We start from the raw sequence: 12,933 nt of genomic DNA, 5'->3' as shown, positions 1-12,933 counted from the left end.
CGATGCTATGCTAAGCTAACATTGTAGCTACTCCATCAACACTAAAAATAACCTCGCATACATCAGCGTTGTTATTGTTGGTACCATCTGGTTTCTACACATAGTTTGGTCTCTGTACTAATATGAGGTATTGTAGATGCAATATCTTTATCTCCTGCTCTCTGATTGGTCCCTGATGTCTCCTGCTCTGTGATTGGTCACTGATGTTTCCTGCTCTCTGATTGGCTGTTGCAGGTCGTTACAGCTCCGACAGTGACGTGTGGAGTTATGGGATTCTGCTGTGGGAGACCTTCAGTCTGGGGGTGTGTCCTTATCCTGGGATGACCAATCAGCAGGCACGAGAGCAGGTGGAGAAAGGTAAACAGAGAGAGTGAGGAAGAGGAGCTGGAGACGCTGTTCTTCTTCATCATCATCATCATCATCATTATAGACATTAATTAAGATAAAACCCTTGAGATGATAAATAATCACATGAATAAATAAATGGAATATTTAAACTAACAATTTCTGAAATAATTGAAATAATTATTAAAGTAATTTTATTATAAAATGAGGAATAAAAGTCTTACTGTTTCTTTAGAAACTTGAACTGAACGTCAGCTTGTAACGATCAATTAAGTTGATTAAATCACTTTGTAAATTGTTAGAAAAACAATTACCACTTTGATGATTGATTAATAGTTTTGTTGTTTATGTTTTTATGTGACCTCGTCCCCTTATCTGACATGTCTCCCTCCTCACGGTTGCTAGGTTACAGGATGTCGTGTCCTCAGCGTTGCCCTGACGAGGTGTACAAAGTGATGCAGCGCTGCTGGCAGTACAACCCTGAGGAGCGACCCAAGTTCTCTGAGCTGCAGCGAGACCTCGCCGCCATCAAGAAGAAGTGATGACATCATCGCACGACCTCGCCGCCATCAAGAAGAAGTGATGACATCATCGCACGACCTCAATGCCATAAAGATGTGATGACATCATCACACAACCTCAATGCCATAAAGAAGTGATGACATCATCACATGACCTCGCCGCCATAAAGAAGAGGCGATGACATCAGAGACAGCAGAGTGTCGTCGGCAAAGAAGAGTTCATTTTTGTCAGGAAGTGGGTGTGGTCAGTAAGTGGGCGTGGTCTCTTTGGGCTAAAAACTGTTTGAGACCAACGTTACTATGAACACACCGAACTACAACTTTAGAAACATTTACAAACACAGAAACCATTTAGCTGCTGATGTTTGAACTCATTGAACTACAGTGAAAACTTGACCAAACACTACTGACGTTAGCATGGATGTAGCTAGCTGTGTTAGCAACTTTTAAACACGTGGAGTCAACCAAAAACTTTAAAATCATGTTAAGACAGGAAGTCACACGCAGACGTTAAGCCTGGTTTAATGGAGCTAACAACTTAGCATGACTGTAGCGAGGGTTGTTAGCATGTTGTGAGCACAACGGATTGTTAGCATTACTTGTTCTGATGCCTCTGATTACACTTTGTTTACACATTCATCGACAGTTATTAACATTTTAGTTTCAGATTTAAAGATTTTTAGACGGCTTCAATAAAACAAGACGGAACAGAAATAAATACAGATCAGACAGGAAGTGAAAGAACTCATAAACGTAACATGAAAAACTGAATGAAACTCTAAAAACAACATTGTGTTGTGTTACATTCGTCTGATAGAAACCAGATTAAAGGTGAATTATTTGAGTGAATGAATCACAAATCAATTTAATAATTTCCTTTGAGAGGAGAGAACGTCTCACTAATGTGGATATTGATTGATTGATTGATTGTGAGTTAGCAGACCAGGTGTTCACTCACAAATCTCAGTCTAACGCAGGCTTCACTAAAACTTCTGTTCAGCTCGTTTGATTCACACTAAATAATGACACCAAGTTTGTTTTTATTTTGAAAAGCGTGAGTTTCCTGTTACTTTAAAAGATTTTTTTACAAAATAAGCTATAAATGTAACGATTGTCTACAGGTGACGTTCAGACTTTAAGCCACGCCCGCCACTTCATCCTACCTGTCACTATCGTTACCGTGGCAACAGCATGAACACTAAAACGTTTACACTGCTGAGGACCAATCAGCTGTTCACACTAAACAGTTTGTTTTGATTTTACAGTTAGTTTCTGTTTTTATTTATTATGTTTTTATGATTTTAACGTTTCTCAGATTCTCTGACGGCTCAACTGTCAAAAAACTCAAATAGACAAACTGACCTTTATTTTGAAAACAAGACAGCTGTCAATCATCACGCAGACCACGCCCACTTTGACCAATTTATTTTTTTTCCTTCAAGGAAATGTTTTTGACCAATCAGTGATTTCAAGTATTTTATTGACGGCTGAAAAAAACTAACAAAAATGTTTGAAATGTAAGCATTCTATTGTTATCATTTTATTGTGAAGTTTATTTTATTTCTAAACCAAAGTATAAAACATTTGTCTGATGAAATGCAGCTCCAAAACAATTCTTTAAAGGAAAAAATATATAAAATTATAAAAAGAATCATCAGCACTTACTTTTGTTTTTGTCATTAAAACTGAAATAATGTTAAAATGTTTAAAAAAAGAAAGTTTAATATAAATATGTATAAACTACAAATAAAAAGACATGTATTTGTGTAAATGAATCGTGAGTCCTGATTGGTCAGAATCACTTCCTGGACTGTGTGAGGGCGGAGCTTACATGTTAATGATGTCAGAGCTCCAGAGCGCCGCCTACTGTTTATGTAAATAAGCACAAGATGTTTTTACGGTTTGTTTTACTTTGTTTTTACAGTTTTCAAACACTAACCGTCTGTTTGTCTTTTATATTTGTTTCTTTATAAAAAATATTATCGTAGCATTTATTATGAAAATAAAACAAATCATACGAACAGACCTGATGTGTGACGTCATTGTTTCTATTGTTTTTAATTTCATTACACTGCCTCAAAACATTTTTTATTTTGGTGGACATTTGATTTTAATTAAGCATTCAAAAACAAAGAACCTTTGAATTGAGTTTTCATTAGTCAAATTGTTCATTGAAATTTAAAATTTTGCTTAAAAAACTTAAATCAGAGTTGAAACTGCAGCTCGACTCGGATGTTTTTGTGATTAAATTAAATCTCAAAGGGGAAATTTTAAAACCAGGAGATCCAGATTTTACAGATTTGGGAATCCAGTCTGATTTAGAACCAACACTCATTTTATATTATATATATTTATAAATATGTGTATATATACACAAATATATGTATATTTGTATGTATATATAAACACATATATAGATAATATATATATCGACATGTAAATATATATATATGTATGGATGTGTTTATGTATATATATATTTACAGACACATTTATACGTGTTTATATATTAAAATATACATCCATCCATCCATTTTCCGTAACCTGCTTATCCAGTTAAGGGTCTTAGGTTAGGGGTGCTGGAGCCGATCTCAGCTGTCAATGGGTGAAGGCAGGGTTCACCTGGACAGGGTTCACCTGGACGGGGTTCACCTGGACGGGGTTCACCTGGACAGGGTTCACCTGGACGGGGTTCACCTGGACAGGGTTCACCTGGACAGGTCTCCAGTCTGTCACAGGGCTACATATAGAGACAAACAACCATTCACACTCACATTCATACCTACGGGCAGTTTAGAGTCTTCAGTTAACCTAAGCTGCATGTCTTTGGACTGTGGGAGGAAGCCGGAGAACCCGGAGAGAACCCACGGTGACACAGGGAGAACATGCAAACTCCACACAGAAGGTTGTCCAGCCCGGGAATTGAACCCGGGCCCCTCTAGCTGTGAGGCGACAGTGCTAACCACTACACCACCGTGCAGCCCTTAAAATATACATATATATAAAGTTTCCTTTTATAACTGAACTGCTGTCAGCTGATCTGTTTAATTAAAAATCTGATCAATCAATAATCATTGATTATGATGTGATCAGTCTCACTGACCCTGATGTTTAAACTGAACTAAAAGTTTTTTTAAAATCAGATTAGATTTTGTGTTCAGACTCGTTAATAAAACCAGAGAAACCGATTCTTCTGTTTAATCATTTTTATTAATATCTATTTTTGTATTAAAACTGTAAACTTCCAAATAAGGTCGGCAGCGTGGCCGGTTTGGGGTGGGGCTTGTAGCCGATTCGCTCGTTGATAAGCTCCGCCCTCGACGCCGCTGTGGAGGAAGAGGCGGAGGCCCCGCCCCCAATGATGTCAACGCTGATGACAGACGCCCCGCCCACTCCGCCTCCTGACTCCGCCTCCTCTCGCTGTCGCTTCCTGGCCTGGAAAAGTTAAATTATTAATAATCAATACAGAAACACATATGATGCCATAAAACTAGAATACACATTCAGGATGTCTGCTGATCAATTATTACGATCAATCCGTCCTCTCGTCACACGATGATGTCGTTCTGGGTCATGTGACTGTAATTAATTATTAATTATGTAATTAAACTTCCGACACTCTGCAGACGATCAATTATCAGTCCCTGGTGATGAAGATATCAATCATATACAACAGAGGAGCAATCAATCAATATGTGTGCTGAGAAAATCCGTCAATACTGACTGTATTGATCAATACTGATGGATAGAGTATTGATTGATATTGACAGTATTGATGGATATTGACAGTAATGATTGATACCGATAGTATTGATAGATACTAACAGTATTGATTGATATTGACAGTATTGTTGTATATTGTCAGTACTGGTCAATACTAACAGTATTGATTGATATTGACAGTATTGTTGTATATTGTCAGTACTGGTCAATACTAACAGTATTGATTTATATTGACAGTATTGTTGTATATTGTCAGTACTGGTCAATACTAACAGTATTGATTGATACTGAGTGTATTGATTGATATTGACAGGTGTAAAGAAGTGATTTAAACCTCGAGCTCTTTCTTGATGCTCTCGAACTCTTCGGTGTCGTCGATCTTCAGCTCCAGACGAGTTGGTTTCCTCCTCAACATCTTCTGCTTTTAATCAGAGAAACCTTCACAAACAATAAAACAAGTGACAAATACTATTATTGATCATTGGGAGAAATAATTGATTTACATAATCAATGACAGTGTGTGTGTGCAAACATGAGCTGCTGTATTTGTATTAGCATACAGCTGCTACGCTAACAGAACCAGTTCAGTTATTGCTGTTAATCCATTAAACCTACTGAAACTCATAAATATGATAAAACATGTGAATCTGATGCTTCAGGATCAATAATGTTGAGTATTATTTCCTGTGGTTTTAATTTTATAATATTTATTTAGGACTTTTCATTGATGTTATTACTGCAATTTAAGTTTTATTCTTTTTTTATTTTATATTACCGGTATATTTAAATTCTGTCTGTATTTCTTAATAAAACTAATTGATTGTTGAGTGTCAATAAATATACAATCGTTGTTATTGATCCTGCAGGTAAACAGCCACTCACTGACTCCTCCCACCGACGTCACTGACCCCTCCCACCGACGTCACTGACTCCTCCCACCGACGGCACTGACTCCTCCCACCGACGTCACTGACCCCTCCCACCGACGTCACTGGGAGGAGTCCGTGACGTCGCTGACTCCTCCCACAGTCTGCGGTAAACACATGCTAAGCTAACCGGCTAACGTCTGTTCCAACACGTGAAACACGTCGTTTAACCGGAAACAGACGCGCCTCGCTCACCGTCACGTGACAGCTCCTCCAGGTGCTCAGCGTCGCGAGGTCACCTGGCAGGTGCGCGCTGCTCTCTCGCGCCTGTCCGCTGCAGCTTCGTGCACCGGAAGAAGAGACCTTTGACCCGGAAGCTCGTTCCGTGTTTACATCCGGGTCACCGCTCAGAGACGCCGCGGCTCCGCTCAGGTGACGAACAACATTTAAACTTTAAACATTTAAACTTTAAACATTTAAACTTATAACTTATAAACGCGTCGTCACAGCTGTCAATCAAACCTGCCGGCCCACGTGACCACGACGTGATGTGTGACGCAAGCTTTTAGTGAATGCTAATGCTAATGCTAACAGTAGCAGCATGCTGCTGTGCTCTTTTCTTCCTCTTCTTTTTCTTCCTCTTCTTCTTCTTCTTCTTCTTCTTCTTCTTCTTCTTCTTCTTCTTCTTCTTCTTCTTCTTCTTCTCCTTCTTCCTCTTCTTCTTCTTCCTCTTCCTCTTCTCCTCTGTTTCTTCTTCTTCTCTTCTTCTTCTTCTTCTCCTTCTTCTTCTTCTCCTCCTTCTCCTCTGTTTCTTCTTCTCCTTCTTCTCCTCCTTCTCCTCTGTTTCTTCTTCCTCTTCTTCTCCTTCTTCTTCTTCTCCTCCTTCTCCTCTGTTTCTTCTTCTTCTTCTTCTTCTTCTTCTTCTTCTTCTTCTTCTCCTTCTTCTTCTTCTCCTTCTCTGTTTCTTCTTCTTCTCCTTCTTACGTTACATTACAGTCATTTAGCAGACGCTTTTATCCAAAGCGACTTACAGTCAGTAGTATATTACATATCTTCTTCTTCTTCTCTGTTTCTGCTTCTCCAGAACCAAACTTCTCTCAGACCTGTGACTGTGTGAGTCCACCTGTGATTCGGCTCAATAATCATAATCATAATAATGAAACATTTAAAGCACATCTCTGCTCAGCCTGTTGAACTGAGCAGAGACAGAGGAGAACTTCAGATCATTGATGTAGAGAATATAAACTCTGTCAGCATTCAGATGGAGAAACGATCTGCCACCAACTCTTTATGTCAAGCATTCTATAAAACGTGTGCATTACATTGTGAGGATATTATGTTTAATTAAAATAATAAAGAAACGCAGTGATTTATCTTTGTCCTGTGCTACATTGAAATCAACAGCACATTTAGATTATTGCCACATATTCCAAGAGGTTGGATCTCTAAAGCTTTTAAGACTTTCTAATGTTGTCTTTCCTTTTCTCGACACTTAAAAGACATTTAAGGACTGAACACAGAGTGACGAAGCGTTGATGAAGGTGTTATTATGTCCCTTTGTCTTTTAAACAAGTCTTAAGGTGTGAAACAGTACCGGGTCCTCGTTGTCACATATTCTCTGTTGGGGTCAGATCTGGGTCTAAAGACAGACCAGGATCCCTACCCTCGTGTTTGTAATGACTGCAGAATTTGGGTTTACATCGTTTTGTTTACATTACACGGGCGTCTCTGGAATAGAAGGAGTTAACGTTTCTCCAACAGCTCAACGTACTAATCAGCATTAATGGAGCCGTCACAGAGATGTAAGGAGGAGTCAGACTGGTTCTAAAGAGTGAAGTCAGAGCTTCCTGTGTTAAAGCTGCATTCTCTCTCCTGTCCACCAGGGGGCGACTCCTCTGGTTGTATAGAAGTCTATGAGAAAATGACTCTACTTCTCTCTTGATTTATTCCCTCAGTAAACATTGTAAACATGAGTTTATGGTCTCAATCTCTAGTTTCAAGTCTTCTTCAATACAGCATGATGTTCATTTAGTAAATGATGCTCCATTTAGAGTCAAACAGACCATAAAGCAGGGGATGCTTTAGGGCGGGGCTACACACTGATTGACAGGTCCACACCAGAGATTATTTATTTATTTTGTTTAGGTATTTTAGTTTAATTAGTTTTAGTTTTTTAAATTATGTAATATACAGAAACTTTTTTTATTTCCTACTGTTTTGATATTTTTGCATGTGTCAATGTTTTTATTTTTACTATTTATTTATTGTTATTGATGTATTTCTCTATTTTTTTCATCTTTCCATGTTCTTGTTTCCTGTGGTTTATTGATTTATTGCCACAGTTTTTAAACTAATTAAGTGATTTAATTACATGTTTCAGTATTTATCTTTAAGTTGTCTTTATTTTTGCTCAACTTAATATTAAATTGTGAATATAATAATAATTTTCTCTATGTCTTTATGTCTTTATTTTCATCAGAAGAATAAGAAAGGTGAATTAAAATGTCGGACGATGAGGACTCAGCTCCGGTCACGAAGAGGACTCGGCTGTACTACGGAAGCCTGGAGGAGAAGGAGCGCGAGCGTCTGAGCTCCGATAGGGGGAAAGGCAGCGATGGGGTGAAGGCCGGCATCAAGGCGGGAAACATCAACATCTCGTCAGGTCGGTCTCACGCTGTGAACTACAGACGGGTGTTAACGTGTGTGATGTGTGAGTGACACTCCGTTTCTCATGATGCTGTGCAGGAGAGACTCTGGACCTGGAGGACCGCGGCAGCGAGCGGCAGCAGGACGCGTTGGCTGCGTTCGAGCAGCGGCGGCGCGCGCGACAGATCCACGTGTCCACGGACGACGCCGAGGTGAAGGCCGGCCTCCGAGCGCTGGGAGAGCCAATCATCTTGTTCGGAGAGGGACCAGCTGACCGCCGCGAGAGGTAAACAAAACAATCCATACATTCAGATGAAACTTTCTGATTGTATAATTACATACATCTTTCAGATTAGTAACAACATTTCTGACCTCCATTTTCACAAAAAAATTGAAATTGAAATAGATTTCCTTGACGGTTCGATGTCACGGTCCAGTAACATTAACTTCTTTTGTTTGTTTGTTTGTTTGTTTGTTTGTTTGTTTGTTTGTGTTGTCAGACTGCGCGGTGTTCTGTCTGTTGTCGGTCCGGACGCTCTGAAGAAGTCCAAGAGAGAGGAAGAGAAAGCCAAGAGATCACAGGACGAGGTGAACACACACAGAAACACAATTTACACAAACACACGCCTGTCAAATCCAAATTCTGACAAAAAATCTAAAAAAGACAAAATCATTTCAAAAGATTAAGGAACTTTTCAAGCAGAAAACAAACTTTAATTGATTTGTTTGACTAAAACATTATATACAACATAAAAAAATTTTTAGGTGATTTGTGGATAATCAGATTGTTGAGTAAAATGTTGAACAGCGTCTAAAACTATAAATTTGTGTGAAATTATTAAATAATCCTCAAATCTGAACCTCAAACACTTTGAGCTGAATGAAACTGTTTAAACTAAACGTGTTCTGTCTTTCCGACCAATCACAGTGTCAGCAGACGTGGTACCACGAAGGCTCCGCCTCCCTGAAGGACGCTCGCCTCTGGTTGGCCAAATACTCTCTGCCACGGTGAGTCGGCAACAAACTGACCAATCAGAGACCAGAGGGCCTCAGTGTGTTGATGTTTATGTGTGTGATGAATGAGAAAGAGAAGTTCAGAGAGAGATGACTGTAACAAACTGAAGTCTTAACTATCGGAGCAATCTGATTGGCTGTGACTCACGAGCTCCTGCTGTGATTGGTCCTTCAGGACGATGAAGCGTCTGGAGGCTGCACGCGCTTACAGGGAAATTCCCGAGGCGACGAGGGCGATACGACAACAAGAGCTGCAAAACAGTCTGAGGGTGAGAAAATCTATAAATCTATTTATTTATATGAATATTGAGTATATTATAGCAAAATGTACGAATGTGAACAATCGCTGAACTACAAACTTCTTCTTCTTCAGAATCTGAACAACTTCTGCAGTCAGATCGGTGACGATCGACCAATCAGCTTCTGCCACTTCAGCCCCGACTCCAAGATGCTGGCCACCGCCTCCTGGTAACAAGCCCCGCCCACTTTAGCACATAGCATAACCATGACAACAGCTAACACTTGAATTACATATCATCCTGTTATGATGAAGCTAATGCTAACGTGCTAACCCCCCCACACAGGAGTGGCCTGTGTAAGCTGTGGTCCGTCCCAGACTGCAGTCTGATTCGTACACTCAGAGGTGGGCGGAGCTTCATCTTCCTCTATATTTAACTTTGATTTGTTTTTGTTATCATAAAGATACGTTTGTGTTGCAAAATGTTATTTAAAGTTCGTATACAATTCATTTAAAATAATTATTACTAATTATTAATGACATTGTAATAAATAATTGTATGTAATGTATTTCTGTTTTTTTCTATATATAAGTATGTGTATGTATATATGTATGTATGTATATGTGTTTGTGTATGTAATGTATTTGAATATGAATTAATTGATATGTCCTGAGTAACTGAGACTCCGCCCCCTCTCTGTTTCCCTCCTCTCTGATTGGCTGAAGGACACAGCACCAACGTCGGTGCGATCGTCTTCCGACCACAGGTCGGAATCTCTCTCGACCAAGCAGACGTCAGCTTGGCCTCGTGTGCCACCGACGGGACTGTGAAGCTGTGGAACCTGGAGAGGTAGGAGACGAGGAGACAAGGAGAATAATAACAAACCCTCCCTGCTCCTTATATGGTCATTCATTCCTGTCTGTCTCTCCCTGGTTGCCGTAGCGACGAGCCGGTGGCAGACATCGAGGGTCACAGCGATCGAGTGTCTCGGGTGTCGTGGCATCCCTCTGGGAGGTTTCTGGGAACAGCCAGGTAAACTGGTGTCAAACCATCAACTGTCAGTGTTTCTGTGTACTAGTACACACACATAATATTTATCTACCTGTCTGTCTGCCCTCAGTTATGATAACTCGTGGCGTCTGTGGGACCTGGAGGTTCAGGAGGAAATCCTCCATCAGGAAGGTCACAGTAAAGGAGTCCACGACATCCACTTCCACCCGGACGGGTCACTGGCTGCTACTGGGTAAAGTACACACTGTACTACACACTGTACTGCACACTGTACTGCACACTGTACTACATACTGTACTGCACACTGTACTACACACTGTACTGCACACTGTACTACACACTGTACTGCACACTGTACTGCACACTGTACTGCACACTGTACTACACACTGTACTACACACTGTACTACACACTGTACTACACACTGTACTACACACTGTACTGCACACTGTACTGCACACTGTACTACACACTGTACTGCACACTGTACTGCACACTGTACTGCACACTGTACTGTACTACACACTGTACTGCATACTGTAGTATACATTAGTACACACTTTACTTTGTCGTTAATCATTTTTGGCTTTATTAAATGTAAAGTATACATACAAAAGTCCTGTCTCTCTGTGGCTCCGCCCCCGGTCTATGGACCAATCACCTCTCTCTGTCTGACTTTTGCCCTGCCCCTCTCTGCTCTCGTCCAATCAGAGGCCTGGATGCTTTCGGTAGAGTCTGGGACCTTCGGACCGGACGCTGCATCGTTTTCCTGGAGGGACACCTGAGGGAGATCTACAGCGTTCACTTCTCTCCCAACGGGTCAGCCAATCAGAGACGAGCACGCTAAACACACAGCCAATCAGAGACGAGCACGCTAAACACACAGCCAATCAGAGACAAGCACGCTAAACACACAGCCAATCAGGCTACAGCAGTCTTAAAAACAGATAAATACAGGACACTTTAAACAGATACTAGTTTGATCAAACAGCTTTAAGGCTTCAAAGATAATTTAGATTTACTTCATAAAGTATATTATTGTTATTGAGACATATTTTTGTCTTTCGATATTAAACGTTTGAACTTTGTTTAGTTTAGTTTAGTCAAATTTCCTTTTTTGTGATGTAAAGAGAGAAACTCAAATGTTTAAATTATATATTTCTGACTGTAGTTTTGTTTCTGTGTTCTCTCAGGTATCACCTGGCGACAGGAAGTGGTGATAACACCTGTAAGGTTTGGGAGCTTAGAACCAGGAAGTGTCTGTACACAGTCCCCGCCCACCAGAACCTGCTGTCTGCTGTCCGATTCCAACGTAAACACACCCTCAAATTATTTTGTTAAAATGTATTTTATGTTTTCATTTTCAGTTTTTATATTTAATTCATTTTATTTGTTTTTGTTTCATATCAATTTTTTTCTGTACTGTATCTATTTTCATTTTCTTTATTTCTTTTTTTCATTTTTTTGTTTTACATTTATTTATTCTAAATATATATATATTTTTTTACCTTATTTTTTAATTTTTTATTTCAGTTTATTTTATAGCATGCTTTTATTTTTTAAACTCTTTTCCGTTTATTTTTCTTTACTTTGTGCTTCACGCTTATACTTTGTCACTTTTTTTCCAATACATTTTTCTTTAGTTTTTTCATTTAAAGTTTTCCATCTACTGTTGATGTCTTTGTTTCCTGTTTGTGTCTCTGACCTCACTTCCTGTTTGTTTATTCAGCCACAGACGGTCACTTCCTGTTGACTGGAGCTTACGACAACATGGCGAAGGTTTGGAGTCACCCGGGCTGGACGCCGCTGAAGACGCTCGCCGGACACGAGGGGAAGGTACGTACTCCCCACACTGATTGGTCCGTTCAGACGCTGCTTCTGATTGGTGGAGACGCCTCATCAGGTACTTTAACTGTCATAAACGTTTTCTTTAAAGGTGATGGGCGTCGACGTGTCACCTGACGGGAAACTGATCGCCACCAGCTCCTACGACAGAACCTTCAAACTCTGGCTGTCTGAGTGATGTCACAGTGATGTCACAGTGATGTCAGGAGTGATGTCATCATGAGGATTTTTTTTTTTTTTCTCAAAGAATATTGTTGTGTAAAATACTGTAAAGTGTTTTTGCTTTTTTAAATAAAATAACTGTTTACATTTGGGAGTCATGTCTGTTTGTTTAATACAATTAATATTATCATATTATGGTTTATACATATTATCCTTGTTTTCAACCTATCAGTGACTAGTGAGGGTAAAACAAGATAAAATAAGATAAAATAGAACTTTAATAATCCTGAAAGAAATGATTGTGCCAGAGTTTCATCAAAGATAACAACAGTAGAATAACAAAAAAGAATAGAATAAAGATATACTAACAATAGAATAACAATTATTAAGTGTAAAATAAATAATACTAACCCCTCTGGTTTATGCTTTGAGATGCTTGTTTAAGAAAGGAGATGCACTGATGACTTCTGGTGACTAGTAGTTCTCTTGAATACCTATGTTGAATACACTTCCTGTAAATCGCTTTGGATAAAAGCGTCTGCTAAATGACTGTAATGTAAT

At 39.5% G+C, this 12,933-nt stretch overlaps 3 protein-coding genes across 4 annotated transcripts in view; 2 read left to right on the top strand and 1 right to left on the bottom strand.

The window, feature by feature from the left end:
- The window catches only part of fer (fer (fps/fes related) tyrosine kinase), a 15,272-nt gene extending 12,394 nt beyond the window's left edge, over nucleotides 1-2,878 (top strand). Inside the window, 2 exon segments of the mRNA XM_054612967.1 lie at nucleotides 235-357; nucleotides 751-2,878. Coding sequence (XP_054468942.1) covers nucleotides 235-357; nucleotides 751-887 — 260 coding nt within the window. The 3' untranslated portion in view covers nucleotides 888-2,878.
- A 1,176-nt stretch (nucleotides 2,879-4,054) lies between these two features.
- cdc26 (cell division cycle 26 homolog) lies at nucleotides 4,055-5,819 on the bottom strand. Its single transcript, XM_054612983.1, has 3 exons — nucleotides 5,711-5,819; nucleotides 4,924-5,027; nucleotides 4,055-4,301 (listed from the first exon to the last, which is right to left on the bottom strand). The coding sequence occupies exons 2-3, from the start codon at nucleotides 5,002-5,004 to the stop codon at nucleotides 4,095-4,097; spliced, it is 288 nt and encodes a 95-aa protein (XP_054468958.1). The 5' UTR covers nucleotides 5,005-5,027; nucleotides 5,711-5,819; the 3' UTR covers nucleotides 4,055-4,094.
- prpf4 (PRP4 pre-mRNA processing factor 4 homolog (yeast)) lies at nucleotides 5,799-12,519 on the top strand. Of its 2 annotated transcripts, none has more exons than XM_054612969.1 (15): nucleotides 5,799-5,887; nucleotides 7,935-8,117; nucleotides 8,201-8,387; nucleotides 8,602-8,689; nucleotides 9,030-9,109; nucleotides 9,291-9,384; nucleotides 9,489-9,583; nucleotides 9,700-9,758; nucleotides 10,080-10,203; nucleotides 10,297-10,386; nucleotides 10,475-10,597; nucleotides 11,077-11,184; nucleotides 11,559-11,677; nucleotides 12,095-12,201; nucleotides 12,302-12,519. In XM_054612969.1, exons 2-15 carry the CDS (start codon nucleotides 7,958-7,960, stop codon nucleotides 12,386-12,388), a joined length of 1,521 nt encoding a protein of 506 aa, XP_054468944.1. In that variant the 5' UTR covers nucleotides 5,799-5,887; nucleotides 7,935-7,957; the 3' UTR covers nucleotides 12,389-12,519. The 2 variants fall into 2 exon arrangements, with proteins under 2 accessions (XP_054468944.1, XP_054468945.1); XM_054612970.1 differs by having other exon boundaries at nucleotides 5,814-5,887; nucleotides 7,938-8,117.
- Nucleotides 12,520-12,933: the final 414 nt, after the last annotated feature.

Source organism: Anoplopoma fimbria, chromosome 14 (genome assembly GCF_027596085.1).
Source record: "Anoplopoma fimbria isolate UVic2021 breed Golden Eagle Sablefish chromosome 14, Afim_UVic_2022, whole genome shotgun sequence".
NCBI lineage: Eukaryota > Metazoa > Chordata > Actinopteri > Perciformes > Anoplopomatidae > Anoplopoma > Anoplopoma fimbria.
This window is presented reverse-complemented; position numbering and strand designations above follow the sequence as displayed.